At 34.6% G+C, this 19,951-nt stretch overlaps 3 protein-coding genes, 1 non-coding gene and 1 pseudogene across 5 annotated transcripts; 3 read left to right on the plus strand and 2 right to left on the minus strand.

Moving 5' to 3' along the window:
• The first annotated feature begins 394 nt into the window (after window positions 1–394).
• Window positions 395–2,230, plus strand: LOC111291760 (uncharacterized). 2 transcript variants are annotated; one of them, XM_089766643.1, is made up of 3 exons: window positions 395–452; window positions 930–998; window positions 1,213–2,230. In XM_089766643.1, exons 2-3 carry the CDS (start codon window positions 989–991, stop codon window positions 1,812–1,814), a joined length of 612 nt encoding a protein of 203 aa, XP_089622769.1. In that variant the 5' UTR covers window positions 395–452; window positions 930–988; the 3' UTR covers window positions 1,815–2,230. The 2 variants fall into 2 exon arrangements, with proteins under 2 accessions (XP_089622769.1, XP_089622768.1); XM_089766642.1 differs by lacking the exon at window positions 395–452 and adding an exon at window positions 541–823.
• Window positions 2,231–5,899: 3,669 nt separating this feature from the next.
• Window positions 5,900–10,574, plus strand: LOC111292137 (sulfite exporter TauE/SafE family protein 3-like). The gene is made up of 12 exons (XM_022884369.2): window positions 5,900–6,308; window positions 6,491–6,650; window positions 6,987–7,187; window positions 7,608–7,672; window positions 7,767–7,806; window positions 8,351–8,412; window positions 8,518–8,604; window positions 8,802–8,852; window positions 9,077–9,298; window positions 9,744–9,837; window positions 9,949–10,089; window positions 10,205–10,574. The coding sequence occupies exons 1-12, from the start codon at window positions 6,087–6,089 to the stop codon at window positions 10,285–10,287; spliced, it is 1,428 nt and encodes a 475-aa protein (XP_022740104.2). The 5' UTR covers window positions 5,900–6,086; the 3' UTR covers window positions 10,288–10,574.
• A 911-nt stretch (window positions 10,575–11,485) lies between these two features.
• CHR1 (chromatin remodeling 1) lies at window positions 11,486–17,116 on the plus strand. The gene is made up of 16 exons (XM_022884239.2): window positions 11,486–11,593; window positions 11,762–11,861; window positions 12,483–12,746; window positions 12,834–12,911; window positions 13,313–13,665; window positions 13,764–13,953; window positions 14,084–14,259; window positions 14,673–14,742; window positions 14,831–15,020; window positions 15,244–15,339; window positions 15,425–15,519; window positions 15,613–15,732; window positions 15,975–16,094; window positions 16,189–16,287; window positions 16,387–16,491; window positions 16,602–17,116. Exons 2-16 carry the CDS (start codon window positions 11,787–11,789, stop codon window positions 16,836–16,838), a joined length of 2,268 nt encoding a protein of 755 aa, XP_022739974.2. The 5' UTR covers window positions 11,486–11,593; window positions 11,762–11,786; the 3' UTR covers window positions 16,839–17,116.
• LOC149516399 (protein LIKE COV 3-like) lies at window positions 16,931–18,755 on the minus strand (annotated as a pseudogene).
• TRNAE-UUC (transfer RNA glutamic acid (anticodon UUC)) lies at window positions 17,245–17,317 on the minus strand. Its single transcript has one exon. It is a non-coding gene; the product is annotated as a tRNA-Glu (tRNA).
• Window positions 18,756–19,951: the final 1,196 nt, after the last annotated feature.

A 19,951-nucleotide genomic window follows, 5' to 3' on the forward strand; every position in this document is an offset into this window, starting at 1 on the left:
CGGGTTAAGGTCAAATGCAGGTTGGGTAGACTCGCCTAGTGACTTTCTTCTTTTTTTTTTTTTTTAGCTACTATAAATCCTTAAGTTTTTTGTTTATTCATTTCTTTTTTCATTAAAAAAAAAACCTAACTTCTTCAAACAAAACCTAAAACTCTCTATGGCACATAAACATCCACCTCGTCATTGCCAGACCATCATCAACCGGTGGTATTCTTTTCCACTTTTCTTTTTCTTCCTCTTTTTCCTTTTTTTCCTCCATTTCTTTCCCAGACATCGAAATTGACTTCTTTTTTTCTTTTTCTTTTTATTTTTTTTCTCCCTTTCTTTTCTGCTGGCTCTAGAAGTAAAAACTGGTTTTTTTTTTTCTTTTCTTTTCGATTTAGCACTACTTCTCTTCTCCTTTAGTTGTTGTAGCTGATTTGCCAAAGCCTATGCCGTCACTTGCTGCCATTGTAAGTCTCTATTGCCAGTGTCGCAAACTACTTTTGAAAATGGATCACATTTTTTCTTTCTTTATTTTTTTTTACCTTCTAAAATAGTAAAAATGTGTCTTAAAAGTTTCAAAATCAGTACTTGGTAGAAATAGCTTAAATTTGCGTTATTAATATTTAAGTAACAAGTAGGAAATCAAGAAAATAGAATACCAAGGATGCATCTTAGCGTATTCTTCCTCTGTCTTACACTGCGGGTGGGAGATGCTTTGAGCTAGGCTGCAAGCACCAACTTTGGTTCACATGCTTCCAGAGGAGATAGGCTGAACTCCAAAAATTTTGCTTGGCTTACATTCTCATTTATATTTTTTCCCCTCAAGTTATGACAATTGGTAACTTGAAGTTCCACTATTATCAGGCTTGGACGGCCACTTATGTGAGGCTCAGTTTGATTTGTTATTGCCTGGAAGTTAAATGCTATCTTCTTTTGCCACTCAGGGAGCAACTGCAATCTGGACCATCTCGTTCTGAGGAGCCAAAGATTCGAGAGGATCGACATGGTGACCGGTAAGATTAGCTGAGTTGTTCCATCAATTTTTGTTTTTACAGTATCTGGTGAAAATCTAAAAGGTGTACTGGGTGTTCAGCAGAGATGTCAGAATTATTCATCCCACCTTTACTTTTGCCGGGAAATCTATGATTAGAACCGATTTTTAGGCTTTTGCCAGGGTGTCACTGCTATATGTTACTATAATTATCTGATTGATCTTTGAAATCTTAGGGACAGGGAAAAATCTCGTGAAAGTGGAAGAGAACGGGAGAGGGAGCCAGAAAAGTCTTGTGAGCGCTCCCATGACAGACCAAGGGATCATGATAGAGAGGATAGACACTGCAGAGATCGTGAAAGAACTAGAGACAGAGGCAGAGATAGGGATAGAGAGAGGGACCATGGTAGTGATCACAATCGAGCAAGTGACTGTGATCGAGGTCGGCATCGTGGTCGTGATTATGAATGTGATAGAGAGAGCTCGTGAGAGGGATAGGGACAGGGATTATGATGTTGGTGACTATGACCGTGACCATGGGAGGTCTAGGGATAGAGAATCTGATTATGACTGTGTTGAGTCCAAACATGAACGAGACCGGCATAGTGAGAGGGATTATGATCATGATGAGCCAGATGAGGATCATGGGTGGTATGAACATCATGATCATGGGCATAGCCGTTCAGACCTAGATGACCAACGCTATGAACACTATGAGCATCATCGAGGTCGAGGAGAATATGATTTGAATGCCCATGGTGACTGTGATCGTTATGATCAATATGCTGACCGTGACCATGATTGTTGTGATGGGATGGAAGAAGATGGTTATAGGTGAATTATGATCATAAGAGAGAAATCAAGTTCTGGAAAGATCAGTGTCAGTGCTGTCACTTTACTTGAATATAAGCTGCTTTTTTCCCAATATGCTTTCCCTGGTTTAGTTTATATTTCAAGGAAACTGTTTTCAATATGCCTCTGATGTGGTTAATTCCGGAGTCAAGGAGTGTTTGCTTTCAGTTGGAACTCTGCCAGTATCGGTGTGGCATCTCTGCTTTAGTTTATTTTCACATTTAATTTTCTTAAGATTTGTTATGTGGTCTAAAGCTTTATGCTACTGACCTCTTGTGTTTGCTCCCATTTAGGATGAGATTCTTGAAATGGGTTAAATAATTGATGTTGTATTATTGTAGTTCTTGCTGGTTCTTTGATTTGAAGGTAGCTTTCCATAATTGAAGTTATTAGCTTTGCTTATTTCTGGTGCTGCATAAGCCTAAAGATTTTACCAGGTTAGCAACCACTATAGCATGTCTTCTGTTTCTTTTTCTTTTTTTTTTAAATGTCTATTAGTTCTAGTGAAATTGTGAAATTTTGGATTAATGAAAGCCTAGCCAATAGGTTTAAAATGCAATCATATAACCTCTAACGATCCTAGAGCATAAAACTAGCTGTGACTTGTCATCGTAACCATCTTCCATGGTACTAGACAAAATTCAAGACTAATCCATCTACAAAGAAAATCAGGGAAATGATCAAATCCCCGTGGACCCAAATACCCCAGTTACTCTGAGTAGAATCCAAAGTCCTCAACTTCCAAAATACCAGGAATCACAACCTTTTTAATTATCAATTGGGCAATTCTATCGCGCCATGCTTCACCTGGAAATCAACATTGGAACGATTAAACAGAATCACCCCAACAGGTCCTCTGTAATCAGCATCGATCACCCCTGCGCCAACATCTATCGAATTCCAATACCAACCAAAATCTTGGCGATTCAATTTTATAATTTGTTTAGAAAATAAAAATCTGACGATATTCGTAAATTGAAGAAAGGGTTACGTGATTTACTTATACGACCATATGTTTCTTCTAGTATCCCAGTGCTTAAATCAGATAAGACCAAAGCTTTCGCTCTCGCTGGAACCGTAATTCCTGCCGCACTGCTAAATTCGACGACATTGAATTTGGTAGTGTTTGAAAATTGAATGATGGTTAAAAGTTACCACAACTATTACCTATAAAGATAATAGCGGCAGACAGAGGAGAGGCTCTTGAGAAAACATGGCTTTCTCCAACAGCTTCTTGATCCTGAGATGGCTTTGAGGTACTTGAGCAACGACTCTCTGAAGACTCTCTGAAAGGTTCTCTTGGGCCATAACAGGAGCTTGGAGATGTTGTTGAACGGAGTTTAGCCAGGGTTGGGATTTAAGAATTTTGTTTATATACAATAGATTGAAAACTGGTTTGGGTTTAAGATTTGATGCCAAACTTTCGCGCCACGAAAGCTTTCATTTAAGGAAAATGTGTCCGGAGACATTTTTCAGTTCTCTGCGGAAGCAAGCTCTTTCGATTAATAGAACAAGATAGTTGCTCGTCCTTGAAAAATTCCCACAGTTCAGACAAAACGTTTTGTAACTTAGGGCTTTTCAATGGGTTTCTACCCTTGTTGCAGAGGTGATTTTGGGCTTATTAGAGCTCACATTTCCTGTTAATTGGGCTGATGATGCTAACATTTAGGGTTCTGCATCAAGCACAGAAATTAGTGTATGTTCTTTGGGTATTGGACATTGTCTAATAGAATCTAAACTAATAGTTCAATTTTTTTTATCAATAGATGATATATTTATCTGATAACTGTTTTTTTTACCCAATTTAATCTTATGACTTCATAATCATTTCATACTTCTTTAGTTTAGAGAAATAATTAATGTGTTGGATTTATTATATAATTAAATGTAGCTTTCTTGACCACAAGGAAGTCACAAAGTTCGAAAACCAGCAAAAGACATGGATTAATAGAACCAAAGAAGGGAATGTTTGAGTGGATTTGTTTGAAGCAAGTAGGATAAAATATTTACAAGAAGAAGCCAAGATGGATTGAAGCAACTATGAAGCTTCATCGGTTTGAAGTAAATAAGCAGTACCTGAAGCCTATGACTGAGGGCTAAGTCCCTTTTACTATAACTTGAAGAAGCTATTATTGCTTGTTGTTTCGTACTAAAATGTCTGAAAACGTGATATGCTGCTTCTGGGAAGTTTCCTCCAAATCTGATTTTGCCTTGCCTTCGCTCTTCCTTTTCAGCTTTTCATCATTTGCTTGCCTCAGTTCAGTAGTAGAAACAAAACACTTTTTCACATTTTCAGCCATTTATAGGCAATAGATGTTAAGAAAGGAAGTTTGTTCATTTGTTCACTTATTGTCACTTTTTTTGAAAGGCCAACTTATGGGATTTCTTTAACTCATAATTAGTTACCTTAAATAATTTTGGAAGCAAAACATAAGAGAAAAAGTTTTAAAACAACATAAAATTGGGATGGAGGAACATAGTTTGAGTAACTAGTTATCTAAAATAATCATTTGGGAAAGATTTTTTTTTTCTTTTCAATCAATGGAAAAAATTTTGTAATCCAATAAATTTGGAAGCAGCTATGAAGCTTCCCTTGCCGCGTAAACTTAGTACCGACAGGATCTGATTTGGATTAACCTAGATTTAAAAAATAATGGAGAATGAAGGCTCCCATTAACAGTGTAGTATCGTTTTACGAGTAATGACATAAAAACTAATTATAGTGCGGCGGGAGGAGGGAATGCCTCTCACCACGCTGCCAAAGGACCTAAAAGTGGCGACAACTTGTTTTAACAACAGCGAACCAAGAGTATTTGGAGGGTTAATTAGATTACTTATGTTAAAATTAAAATAACGATGATAATGAGATTAATTATTATAATAATAAAATAAAATTAATTATATAATATATATTTAGAGATAAATATAATGGTGATAATAAAATTAAATATAATAAAAAATTTATCATTATAAATATTAGATTAAAATATAAATATAATAAAATTTATAATATATTTGGTGCTTATAAAATTAATAAATAATTAAAATTTAATAGTATTATTTTTATATCAAAATAATAACTATTTTTAATTCAAAATAAAATTTTAAAAAAATTAAAGAACGAACAAAATTTAAAAAAAAATCGAATACACTATAGTTTCAAAAGTTAAAAAAAAAAAATTTAAGCAGGTTTTTTTATCGAAAATGGGGCTCCAGCGAGAATTAAAACTCTCATCAGACCCTTTCCTTCCCTTCCACCGAAAATATTGAGGCACAATAGATTTTTTTTTTTTTTTTGTTAAATCATATTGATAATATGACATTCAAACAACTGATTGCGATACAATTACATTAAAAAAAAAAATTGGTAAACACAATGACGCGGGATCCCAGTCTTATCCAAATGCAGCCCAAGAAATTTGATCAGAGGAGTGATGATAATTGCTAAAAAAAAAAAACCAATAAAGAGTGAAGTCTAGGCTCTCAGTTGCCCATGCAAATTTCATTGCAGTGACACTCTAATTCTTTATTCTAACTTCATTGGATTTTATCAGGTCAAAAATGGCAGAACTTTTTAGCAAAATAATAGGGAATGAGATTATCTGAAACCCCATCATGTAAATTTTGTTTACTAAAGAATTTTATTGGCTTCCTCGAAAGTTCAAGACATTTAGGAAAACTGAATGCTGTTCTTTTCTGAAAATTAAAGTTTTAAAATTGTTATTGGTGGGTTGTAAAGGAATCCATAATTAACTCAAGGTTCAAAGTTTGGAAACTTCCAAAGAGATGAAATGGTTAAAAATTTTACAACGGCATTGAATAGTAACTGTAGTACAGATTCCAGAGGGGACATCAGTTTATTCTAAAACAGAATATAAATACAAAGAATCATTAGTATCTGAAATAAATGAATTTTTTTTTCTTGGTTTTTTTCATGGAAAAGTAGGAGTTAAAAAAATTATTTACAAAAAAAAAAAAAAAAAAAACTGTCAATTGGACCACGCGGTCGAGCGTACAATAGGGAAGTAGAAAGAGAGGAGATTTATAAATGTAGACACTAGGGAAGGTGCCAATGGAGTGAACTTATTATTTCTTTCATAGTTTCTACTTTTTCTTCCATTTTGTATGCTACTGTATTCATGGGAGAGAGGAATAAGAAGAGAATTGAGTAAACTTAAAGCCAGGAAAAGTTTTTCATTTGAATTGCTAATTCATAGATTCTCTCCCTCTTTGCTAACAATTCAGGGCGGTGGCCAAAATGGCTCGAATTCAGGTGAACAGAAGAGGCTTGGCAATAATGGCATGGATAGTCTTTCTGGTTATTGTCGTGATGAGCAATGTGGGGATTGCAGAGAGATTATTGAAAGACAAAAGGAATCAAGAAGTTTCCAAAGAGCTAGAAAAAACACAAGGATTTCTTGTTAGAGTTGTCAACTTCCTCTGGCAAGGTGGGAAGTCTTCCTATGAACCTGTCTGGCCGGTGAGTTAGGTGTTAGCCAGTTTTTTCTGCTTGTTGTACATCAAGAAGAGGGAAAACCTTTGAACCTTTTCCAATCAATGCATTCTTATGCAACAGCTGACGATGATTTTTCAGTCTGTTCGTGTCATTAATCTTTTCAAGTTTGTATACGTTGATATTGAATTTAATTTTTGATTGAGCAGGAGATAGAGTTTGGTTGGAAAATAGTTGTAGGAACAATTGTTGGATTCCTTGGTGCAGCGTTGGGTAGCGTTGGAGGGGTTGGAGGTGGTGGAATTTTTGTTCCAATGCTCGCTCTCATAATAGGTTTCGACCCCAAATCTTCCACTGCCATTTCCAAGTGTGAGTTTCTGCTTTGTTTAAACATAAGCCTGTTTTATTCCTGTAATTTAACCTTTATGCATCAACCTTGCATGCTAGAAAGCATGTCTTTATTTTGTTTTCAAGAAATATGTTTCTACTCATGCCATAGATACTTATATGCATACATGCATGTACTAATATATAAATGTGTACACATGCTTATTAATAGTATGTCTGCAGCAAGCATGACCATAGCATAATTAACATCGTAAGCTTGATGCATTTAGGCTTATACGATTTTGCAGAATCCTCCTAATATTTAGTATAGTCTGTACTAATCATATGTACAGATAACAAAGATTTTTCTGGTTGCAGGTATGATCATGGGTGCAGCTGGATCAACAGTATATTATAACCTGAGACTTAGGCACCCAACACTGGAAATGCCCCTCATAGATTATGACTTGGCATTGCTCTTCCAGCCCATGCTTATGCTTGGAATCAGCATTGGAGTTGCCCTAAATGTCATGTTTGCTGATTGGATGGTCACAGTTCTGCTTATCATCCTCTTCATTGGTAATAAGAATAACACAATTTAGGGAATTCTAATTCATATCCATTGTTGTTCTCTTCTACCCCTCGCACAAACTCAAAAATTAGCTTTCATCGTCTAGTTAAGGATCAATAATGATAACCCAAGGGTATGGCATTAACATGCTTTCGAATAAATGGAATTATTCACACCATTTCCATTTTTCTTTGTGTCATCCCCTTAAAGGAGTTTAGTTTTCTTTATTCAAATTAAAAGAAGGTGGTTATCCAGCAGGGCTTTCACAAAGTAAACAGTTTAGGCAGGATTCAGGTTCAAATCTTAGGCCACCCAAACCAGGAATAGAACATTCCTGCTAGGAAGATACTATTTCTTTTCTATCATGAGTTCGTGATCTATGTAACATAGTTTTCTCTGAGATAGAAGCATAAATTTATGAATGCCAGGTACATCAACTAAAGCCGTATTCAAAGGTATAGATACATGGAAGAAAGAGACACTGATGCAAAAGGTAGAATTTTCCACTTGGTTTCTCTTAAGTTTTCCATGGATTACTTCGCTTTGGTATAAGATTATTAATGAGGATTTTGAGATTCTATTTTCAGGAAGCAGCCAAGTCGGAAGCAGAGGAGTCCAAACCAGCTGGTGAGTGCCTAATGATCCCCATCCAAGTAAAACTTATCTATAGAAATAGCTTTTCTTTCACAGTATTTTCAAATGAAAATTTGACGTTAAAAGGAAATGATTGCTATACAAACTTAAGATGCCGTCGGAGAAGATGAAAGGGAAGGAAATGGGCTGCCCCTCAATAGATCATATTGAAAACAAAGTAAACTACATGACCTCATTTAGGTGTCGCTTAGATTGGAATCTGAGTATCAGAGACAAGTCAATTGCAAATCCATCTGTGAAAAAATCCAATCACTTAAAACCAAATATAAGCAGTTTGTCAGCAGTTAAACTTTAGGCTTAGCAGGCGAATTTCCCATTTATTGTTTTCGATCACATATTATCAGTTCAAAGGTCAAATAAGCAATAAGATATGGTTTCAGATTCAATGACAGTTTGTAAGACGAATAATATGTGAAAGCAAAAAATTTCAAGATACAGTACATGAGGTTTACTGATGAAAGAACATTATGTCAATTGAAATATTGCAAATGGATTGTGCTAAACTCGAGAATTGCAGATGGAGGAGCACAAGACTATAAACCGCTACCTAGTGGCCCAGGAGTCCTGCCAGATGATGAAGTAAGTTAAAGGACATTTCGGTTTTCTTACAACAATACTCTTTGCTTATCACAATGTTATTCTTATCTTTGTTATAATTAGCTATTATGGTTATATTCAATTCAGGTACCTCTACTACAAAACATATACGGGAAAGAGTTATCGTTGCTTGTGTATGTATGGATTGGTTTTCTCATTGTTCAGATTATTAAGGTATGCTAATATTGTCCGTAACATCACAAGCACAATTATTATAGGCCAGTTCTTTTGAAGGTCCCGGCGATCTTATATCTTTTTTGTAGTCCACTATCATCAATGAGTTTGCAAAAGCACCCGTCTTTATTTTAGAATTCTCCAAATGAAGTTATTCTTGTCTTTGCTAAATGTCATCCACATGTTTGCTTATGCAGGAATATCTTCCAACTTGCTCAATCATGTATTGGATAGTGAACTCCTTGCAGGTAGAAAATTGAAATTCTAGATAAAAACTTGTTCTGAATGCAAAGAGCTTGTTACAGTCATTTAATTCATCGTGCCTCAGCCTTAATCTTACAAAATGGAGATAAAATCTGAGTGCCTTGGAATAGAGCATGAGGAGCACTAGTTTACAAATCAGAGAATTTAGAGTTTCTTGGGGCAAAAATCTGTTCAACTCAATTGTTGCTCTTGTTTTTTTTATAAATAGATACCCATTGCTGCCTCCGTGACACTTTTTGAAGCCACATGCCTGTATAAAGGAACCAGGGTGATTGCATCCAAAGGAAAGGAAGTCACAAATTGGAAGATATATCAGATTCTTCTTTACTGCTCCTGTGGCATTATAGCTGGTATGGTTGGTGGGCTGCTAGGACTGGGAGGTGGCTTCATCTTGGGTCCTCTATTCCTTGAACTAGGAATTCCTCCTCAGGTGTGCTTAACTAGTATAATTTAATGTAAATCATGAACCCAACGTGGGGGAATGGATTTATACCAAGTAATTATTAAACACACTAAGGTACAGTGTATTATCAGGCAAATTTACCGTGGTCCAAATTTTTTCAGTCAGAAATTCCTCTTCAAAGAGATTCAGCTAGTGATTCTGAGGATCAGTCAAAACAATAGTATATTTTCAAGCACCCCATCCTTGAAGACCATTGTTGAGAACCTCATAATCCATCATTGAGAGGCAGACTGTAGGTTAGAATTAAGAGAAAATTCTCAGTACCAACTCAATTTGCCAAAATCTAAGCATGAGTACAGAAGAAGCTGAGAAAATATACATGATCAAGCTCTGATCCATGTTTTGCATGTCAAAACATATAAAATGGCAGCACACATAACCGAGTTATGACAATACTTGTATGCATGTGCAGGTAGCTAGTGCCACATCAACATTTGCTATGACATTTTCGTCCTCGATGTCAGTTGTGCAATATTATCTTCTCAATCGTTTCCCAGTCCCGTATGGTGAGTGGAAATGACAGTAAAAATTTACAATCACGATCACAAAAACATCTAAACTTTGACCACTAACTTCATCAGCCTTACTGTTTCAATGTTACATTTTTTCCCCTGCAGCTGCTTATTTTGTTCTAGTAGCAACAATTGCTGCCTTCACCGGCCAACATGTAGTCAGAAAGATTATTGCCGTCGTGGGAAGAGCATCGATAATCATCTTCATACTAGCTTTGACAATCTTTATCAGCGCAATCAGTTTAGGTACAACGCTTTCTGGCTTCCTCTCAGTCTTACAAGTTATCTTGCAAAGCAAGTCACTTAAATTTGAACCTTTGAAAATGGTAAGAACCTGACCACATTTTCCTGAATGTTGCAGGTGGAGTTGGCATTGCTGATATGGTCGAAAAGCTGGCAAATGAAGAGTATATGGGATTTGAAAACCTTTGCAAGCTGTCTTGAGTCCCTTTTTTTGCCCTATTACAGGTGGAATTTCTCAGCAGAGAGCAACTGCTTCCACACTGCATTGAACTTTCAGTACTTCACACTCAACTATTTTATCAATTATTTTCACTATAAGATTTGTGTTTATATATATATATGTTGGTGGACGTTGATTTCTTGTCTAGTGTACGCACAAACTTCTCCTGCTGAGCCTGCCAGAAATTGTGTTTACCACATTTTATTTGACAATTATGTAAGAAAACCTTTTGGCTAAATAACATAAGATGTGCGGGCTTTAAATACTATATTTATAATGCACTGGCTTTTGGTTTCATGGTTGCATCCAATCTTAAATTTTTGGCTTCAATTGCAGAAAAGTTTTTTCTCGAGGATCCTATTCTCAATCCTCAACACGTTTTTTTCTTTTCAAAATTTTATCATTGCCATAAAAATGTTTTCTAAACACTGTTAATTTAGTCCTATAAATTCGAGAACAAATCTGTTTGATTGATTGCTAATGGGTAATCTCATGACAAAAAGTTTTAATTTTGGCATTTAGTATATTTGAATTCCAAAATTTGGTAGTTAATAAAATTTTGTATTACCAAAAAACTATTGCTCAATAATATAAAAATTATGAGTTTCAATTAATATTAAAATCAAAGATTTTGATTTTAAGTTTTAATTATAGCAAAAAATAAAATTACTATGCATGCTTTACCTATAATCAACTACTGGTACTTTAGTATAATTCAACAATCTAAGTTAAACCGTTAAGTTAAACCAATCCAATCAAATCATTTAATTTAAGCTTTTAAATTAATCAACCAAATTATTACCACAGTAAAACGAAAAAAAAAAATCAAATCATTTAAAAGTTGAAAATCCCACACCGTTCCTCGAAATTCCCAAAAAGAAAAATAAGAAAATTATAGTGGAAGGGACAAGGCATGCCCCAAATTTGGGAACCCATAACCTACCTGCGAAGGCCACATATTCTAGGCCCAGAAGAATTGTGAATTTACTAATATACCCCTACAAAGAATCGTGAAAGGATTTTTATCCAATGTTATGTATTACACAATTTAGGGGAATTTGCCAACTCTTTATTTTCCCGCCCAAACCACCCACAGAGTCAATTAGAAAATAAATAAATGAATAAATAATAAAATTTCAATGTTTACTTTAAGTGCTCCACTCGTGTGATAAAAATTTCAGGCTAATTTTCTCTTCTCTACTTTACTTTGCTTTGCTTTGCTCTGTTCTCCTTTTCGACGGTTCCGATTCTTTCCGGTTTCTCGCTGGAAGTTGAAGCTCTTTCACTGTCTGTCATGTTCATTATTATACGTTTCGTGCTTTTGCTTATTCGAATTGCTTTACTTTCCGTTCAATGATCGAAAACCCTAGGGCGGTTTCTGTATTTGGGATGAAACTAAAGCTTTATTTCATCTGTTTAACCTCTTAGAATTTGATTTTTCTTTGTGTTATTCAGTTTTTGGTGTAAAGACTTTTAGGGTATGAAAATGGGGGCCGAGAATGGAAAGGAAAATGACGCTTCCGCTGAATCACCGACTTCAGTTCTTGAAGACGAGGTTTGTTTCGTTATACTTTATCCCTTTCTTTTTTTCCTCTAAGGTTTTAAAGGTTTTAATGTTATTGTCACCGATTCTGTTTGGTTCATGAGATAATGAAGGAAAATGAAAGGTAAATTTGTTTTGTTTGGAAACTTAAAAAGTGAGGGAGGAAAGGAAAGTGTGCTTCACTCTTTTTCTCCTTTTTTTGCTCTTTTCTATTTATGTATATAATACATGCAAGCTATAGTGCTATACCTCCGCTGATTTGATATCTTAATTTTTCTATTACAATGAGGTTTGGAGGTTTTATAGTTACAATTTTTTTTTTCATTTTCTAAACTGCTAAATGTTTCAGTTTTATGCACTTGTGTTCAACAAATTTAACCAAAGAAATAAAAGCTGGGAATCTAAGGAAAATGAAATGAAACTAATGCTGGTGATGATTGTAAATATTAGGATTTGGTAAGCAAACCTGTTTATGCGTTGACATAAGCGTGGAGTTTATTTTAGATCCAAGTTATATTTGTTTAAGTTTAGCATGTTGTACATGCTAGATTCATTCAGGTTGATGTTAAAACATTTATGATACGTGTTTCTTTTTGTTGTTTATATAATGTTGTTATTCTTACAAAAATGAAGGAGAAGTGCAAAGAGGAAATCATCAAGTTGGAGGAGGAAACAGTTCTAGATGCCAAAAATGGAGATACCTCTCTTTTATCAGAGGCTATGGTCAAGGAGGAAGGAAAGCTAATGGAAGCTCGGTTGAAAGAGGAGACAAAACTAGAGGAGCCTGAACAGGCAATGCACTTGAATGACACTCAGTTTACTAGATTGGATGAGCTTTTAACCCAAACCCAGATGTACTCAGAGTTTTTGCTTGAAAAGATGGAGGACATCACATTTGTATTCCCACTCATCTTTCTTTCACATATATTTTTACACTTTGAATTGGTTTTACTTTTTTCTGATTATCTGTTATAATATTGGTAGAATGTACCTGAGCCTGAAGCTGCTCGGACAAAGAGAGGTCGAGGTTCAAAAAGAAGAGCTGCTAACCAGTACAACAATGTATTCTTTCTGCTTTATTTACCCTGTCAATCTGGAATGCCTTCAACGTATTATAAATGTGCTGTAATATAGACCATTTGCACAGAATTTATTTAGTTTATTTTCTTACTTGGTAGGTACTATATCTGTTGCATTTTGATTTGATATTTAGTATGCTTAATTTCTTCTTCAGTTATTGCTTGGCATGTCCTGTGCAAGTTGCAAATTGTGCAGTGCTCCTGTTCCTGTATAACAGTTTAATTTAACTCAATACTTTTTGTATGATAATAGCTTTTCCCAGAACATTTGTAGTATGTAATGTGTATGTTTGTGATTCATTGATAGCCTTGAGATCCTTGCAATTTAATTGGAAACCTTGGATTGTATTAAGCCACTCCTATTCTGTAATTTCTTTCTTCCAGAGGAAGGCCAAGAGGGCAGTTGCAGCGATGCTTACAAGATCTAAAGAGAGAGAGGCTGAGAAAACTGAAGATGCAAACCTGACTGAGGAAGAAAAAATTGAGAAAGAGCAGAGAGAACTTGTACCATTGTTGACTGGTGGAAAATTGAAGTCTTATCAGCTCAAAGGTCTGAAGTGGTTGATCTCCTTATGGCAGAATGGGCTGAATGGGATCCTTGCTGATCAGATGGGTCTTGGAAAGACAATTCAAACTATTGCTTTTCTTGCACATTTGAAAGGAAATGGGATGGATGGACCCTATTTGATTATTGCTCCTCTCTCTACTCTTTCTAATTGGATAAATGAGATTGCAAGGTAAAAAAATCATTCATTGGATTTCATGTAAACATGCATAAAATCAAATTTCATCTTTTAATTCTTCCCTCCCCTCCCCCTCTTTTATTTTTAAATAGGTTTGTGCCCTCAATGGATGCAATTATTTATCATGGAAGCAAGAAGGAAAGGGATGAGATTTGTCGGAAGCACATGCCTAAAGGAATTGGCCCCAGGTTTCCAATAGTTGTTACTTCTTATGAGATGGCAATGAGTGATGCAAGGAAATGTTTGAGGCATTATGAGTGGAAATATGTTGTGGTTGATGAGGTTGGTATTTTGCCCTGGATAGTCTATAGCCTGGCTAACTCTTCTGGCTTTTCTTCCATATATGTGAAAGCTTGAAACTTGTGGATGGGCAAATTATGCATTCTAACTGTTATACTTTTTTTTTTTATAGGGGCACAGATTGAAAAACTTCAACTGCAAACTAGTGAAGGAGTTAAAACACTTGCATGTTGGCAACAAGCTCCTCTTAACTGGAACACCTCTGCAGAACAATTTGGCGGAGCTATGGTCATTGTTGAATTTCATTTTGCCTGATATTTTTCAGTCTCATGACGAATTTGAGTCATGGTATGTTGCTTAATCATTTCTTAGTCAACCCTCAAGTTTAATATATGTTACTCACAAATTTGCTTACTCTTTACATTGTAAAGGTTCCACTTCTAGTAATTCTGCCATGTAAAATTAATAACCATGGGCTTATTCTTCCACAAGTAGTTGGTTAGCTTACTATATTGATCTTTAATGTTAATCTGAGTGCATATCATGAAAATCTTGGTTCTTTAGTACTATTTCATATTGGAAATGCTCTGTTGACCTCTTAGGTTCATTGAAATTTGCAGGAAAGCATCTTATGATTCATTTCTCAGATTTTTTAATCTTTGATGGGAAAAATTCATCTATGTGCTTTTTTTCTTTTGCTGGATGAGATTTGCTGCCTTGTCTTTCTGCTATTTCATTTATGACATGGTTTAAACATTTAGGTTTGATTTTTCGGGAAAAATTAATGGTGAAATATCAAAGGAAGAAATGGAAGAGAAGAGAAGAGCTCAAGTATGCATCTTTCTGACTGTTTTCCTCCCTCCACCCCCAAAACAACAATTTATAAATTAACTATAATTTGTGGTCTTTTTACCTACAGGTGGTAGCTAAACTCCATGCTATATTGCGCCCCTTTCTTCTTCGAAGAATGAAGGCCGATGTTGAGCATATGCTCCCACGGAAAAAAGAGATCATATTATATGCTACCTTGACAGAGTATCAAAGGAATTTCCAGGATCATTTGCTCAATAAAACTTTGGAAGCCTATCTACAAGAGAAGGTTGACACAGGTATAAGATGAATTTTGACTTTTGACTGTAGAAGCAGCATTATTAACATTTTGATTTGAAGAAAACAAGGAAACGGCAGTGTAATATAAGAATTTGATGATTGACCTTTGCAATCTTAACATTTCTTGCACCACTGATAGATAAACTCAAAATCTTAATTATAAGCATTCTGCATTTTTTTCAGTTGAGTTTTGTATGATAATTGACCTTTGCAATATTGCAGGACGTGGTATGAAAGGGAAGCTCAACAATTTGATGATTCAGCTTAGGAAGAATTGTAACCATCCTGATCTCCTGGAGTCTGCCTATGATGGATCATGTACCTCCCTTGTGAAAATGCTTGAAAATTTGCTCTGAAAGAATGCTTGGCAGCTCCATTTACACTGTTTTCTTGTTTGTGACAGATTTCTATCCACCTGTAGAGCAGATCGTTGAACAGTGTGGAAAATTTCAATTGCTTGACAGGTTGCTGACTCGGTTATTTGAGCGCAAACACAAAGTATGTTATAAGCATTCTTGGTTTCTATTGTTTTCCCATTTCTTAACATAAGTTAAAAGCTGCCTACTCATTCTCCCTGACCTTTGTTAACAGGTTCTCATCTTCAGCCAGTGGACTAAGGTTCTGGACATAATGGATTACTATTTTAGTGAAAAGGGATTAAAAGTCTGTAGGATTGATGGTAGTGTGAAATTAGAAGAAAGGAGAAGACAGGTACGTGTGAAGTAGATGAATACCGTATATTCATTTTAATTTGTTTTGTAGTTCTTTCTCAAATCACCTTAAAATTGAAACCACGTTAAAGCATTATATACAGGTTATGCACAGAAATTGGTTGATCTGTGTTTTTGGTCTTTTATTAAGAACAAAATAACCAAAAGCGTCCCTGAAGAAGTCCATTAGTTTCATTTCTTGTTACTTGTTTTGATTAACGAGCTACTTTTTTGTGCAAATAGATCCAGGAGTTCAATGATGTGAACAGCGAATATAGGATATTTATTCTCAGCACAAGGGCAGGTGGCCTGGGTATCAACCTGACTGCAGCTGATACCTGTATACTCTATGATAGTGATTGGGTATCCAGTTCTCATTCCTTGTTTATTTGTTCTAGAGTGTCCTATATGTTAATGGATTTATGACCTAATTTATTATGTTGCCTGTCTATCGCAGAACCCGCAAATGGATTTACAAGCCATGGATAGATGTCATCGGATTGGACAAACCAAAGCTGTTCATGTTTACAGACTTGCAACAGCACAATCCGTAGAGGTATAGCACTTGTTTTTCTCGTATGTGGACTTCTATGGTTAGGTTTTTCTTCTGGCATTGAGATTGAGAAGAAACTTTAAAAAATTGTTTTGTTGACAGTGTCGCATTTTGAAAAGAGCTTATAGTAAGTTGAAGCTTGAGCATGTGGTGATTGGAAAAGGGCAGTTTCATCAAGAACGGAAACCTAGTAACGACCTCTATGAGGTTTGTTTTGTCATCCATATCATTTCTCTAACTACAGTTCTTGGGTTTTTCATGAATCTGTTGTCCTTGTGAGTTAAAATTGTGGACTGATTTGAGAGCAAAAATTTCAGGAAGAGGATCTACTGGCACTACTTCGGGATGAAGAAACTGCCGAGGACAAGATGATTCAGACAGATATCAGTGAGCAGGATCTGGAGAGGATTCTGGATCGCAGCGACCTCATTGCTGATTCTGGTGATGGAGAGAAGGCCAATGCTACTGTTGATGCAGTTCCCCTCAAAGGTCCTGGTTGGGAGGTTGTGCTGCCAACTGGCACTGGAGGCATGCTTTCAACACTCAACAGTTAACAGTGCATATTGTTGATGCAGAGCAATGCCGACTGCCGATTTTACCTCTTTTGATTTTTGTGGTTGAGCTGAAAAATAGCTCTCTTTTCTATTCAACTGCGGATAATTGGAATGTCTGAGGGAGCTGATTTTGAAAATGTCCGTGTGCATGATCGGTAGAACTACAAAGTAGAAATAGGTAACGTTGATTATTGATTAATCAATTGTTTAACAATCCAAAACCTAAGCAAATGGTCCTTTTGAGGTAAATTCCAATGTAGGGATCTGTTAAAGGCTGATGCTGTTTTCATGTAGTTTCTTATTTTTAGTTTTATTTAGTTGTTACGCTGGAAATTGGCATGTGCTAATTTTTATGTTTTCAAATAAAACCGACATGCCCTGGCTCGTCCCCAGGAGGACAAAAATATTCCGTTGCCGGGAATCGAACCCGGGTCTCCTGGGTGAAAGCCAGACATCCTAAACCGCTGGACGACAACGGATTTGTGATTTTATTATGTGATAAAACATTATCAATGTGAGCTTGTTTTTTTTTTCAATAACATCAACTCTCCCTTCACTTTGGCTTTGACAAAGAATGTTTTTTTTTTTTTTCATGATTGAATTTATTATGAAAAGGTAAACACAAACATCAGCTTAAAATGAAGTTTAATTTTCATCAATTTAACATAAAGCAAGGTGCCTAAGTTACCATTAGCGAGAAAAATACAGAACCAAATAATTTTGAAGGCTCAGTCTCGTTCAAATTTCACACTATGCCAGCTAAGGCTTATTGCATTTTCAACAACATTCAAGTTTTCAAGCGTATTGATTTCCAACCTGTACTTCTTTTTTTAGGCTCTAATACCAACCATAAATGGTTCATGAAGATGCTCGAACTTCATCTATTCAGCTAGCCAAAAGTTGAACCACTTCAGCATGCAAAACGACTAGAAGATTCACCAGAAGGATAGCCATTAGAAGCCACCATTAACTTGTGGTTTGTTGAAATTTTATAGTCCAGCTATACCAATGGCTTGTGCAACCAATGTGGGCAATATCTGAGGTACGGACATGCCACCAGAGATGACAATTTTTACATCAGATGAAAATTACACACAAGATTACATCTCTGCCCCATCAAAACATACATGTTCCTCTGGTTTTTGGATATATTGGCCACAAAATCTTACCAATTCCTTCTCGAACAGAGAGGTTAGGCCTTATAATATCTTTTCAGCTTACTAGGAGTTTGTCTCCAATATAGAGGTGGTTGGAGGGCCCGTAAACACAGCTAAGTTTCTCTGAACCTGAACTGCTAAGAAGTATAACTGTTGAAGTAATAAAGCCGAATGCATATTCTCCGATCCGCTGATGCCTAATGATAGCGACTTCCTTGAATTTGAAATGCTGAAAACTAGAAAATGCTTTGGCCTTACTAGATGTTATTGCTGCACTTAATTGTTTTGAGGCCAAGTAAATATTGGGGAGAAGAATCCATCCACTAAATGAATGAACCACCAAGTGATGCAGAATGTTATTACTATAGGGGGTAAAATGACATTGCAAAAACAATGACAGATATGAATCAAATATATTTGCCCTCTTTTTGACTTAATAGGAAGACAACATAGATATTTATCCGGCCTACAGTAATTAGAAGGTGAATCTGACTACAAAATTGCATCTAATCCATGATTGTAGACAAAATTTGGAAAAGGAAAACATTTTTCATATATTGGATTAGGATGAAGCTAGACTCAATGCTCAAATTGTACCATATGTTTCAAAATCAGCTACTGAAAAAAAAAAAAAAAAGAATCATTTAATGAGAAGAAGAGCTAACTATATTCCTGTCATAAACTTTTTAGAATCCCAGCTACGAATGACTTTGTACAATGCCTACACAGAAGAATTGCACTCAAACATCTTAAACTTCATCTGAATATTTTCATCAAAATCGATCTGATTTGCTACTTTTAACCATAACTTTGCTTCTCAACCAGGTAAAGCAAGATGCCACCCAGCAGTTAGAATATTTCTTTGGGATTAAACCATATAAAAAAATTCTTAAAAAGTTCTAATGTAAATCAAATTGGAGGTGATACGCTACTCCTGAAATGCAAGAATCACGAGCAAACCAGAAGACTTGGCCGTCAATGTAACTTAACCGTCAGTAGAACGGTTAAAAAGACTAAGCTGGAATTCATCATATTTTATCCATACGAGAATTAATCTCTTTGAAGCTTTTAAGAAATTTACTTTTGAATTTCTCTACCTTAGTACTTATTTGATTGAAAAAAATAATGCATATATAAATTTTTTTGAATTTATAGTTTTTAACCGTCAATTTTATTAACATTATCAACTAATTCAAAAATCAATCAGCATTAGGTAGCAATGTTTTATTTAAGAAATATTTTATTAATTATTTTTTATTTTTTAAATATATTCTAAAAAGTATGTTATTCTCTTAATTTTTATTTATAAAATTTAAAAATTTTATTATTAATATATTTGATATTTTTTAAAATAATATTTTATAAATAATAAGAAAAAAATGTTTCATTAGGATTAAATTTTTGTAAAAAATATTTTAATAATAAAATTTTAAATAAATTGAGTCGAAACAGTTGAATGAATTCGAAGAAATGCTATTAAAATAAGAAAAGTGCTAAATATACCTCTATTTTTTTTCTTCACACCTTAATTTTTTATTTTCTAAATTTTTTATAAATAAAATTATTTAATTACTCTCCTCACAATTTTATGGAGTTTTATATTTTTTTGAGAATATATTTTTGATAAATTATATAATTTTCAAAAATAAATTTATGAAAAATGATAAATCTTTTCGAAAATAAATTTTTAAAAACTTTTGACTTTTCAAAAATTCATTTACAAAAAGTGAAATAGTAAAATTTTTATTTAAAATATTTTTTAAATTTTTATTATCTCACTTATGAAAATAGATTTTTAAAAAGTCAATAATATTTCGAAATTCATTTTAAAAAAAGTTATATAATTTTTCAAAATTTTATTTTTAAAAAAATTTATGATATTTTATAAATTTATTTTCAAAAATTTTATATAAAAAAATAATTAAATAATTTTACTTAAAAAAATTAAAAAATATA

The sequence above is a fragment of the Durio zibethinus genome, chromosome 10, assembly GCF_047325235.1.
Source record: "Durio zibethinus cultivar Kanyao isolate XHJ-2024 chromosome 10, ASM4732523v1, whole genome shotgun sequence".
Classification (NCBI taxonomy): Eukaryota; Viridiplantae; Streptophyta; class Magnoliopsida; order Malvales; family Malvaceae; genus Durio; species Durio zibethinus.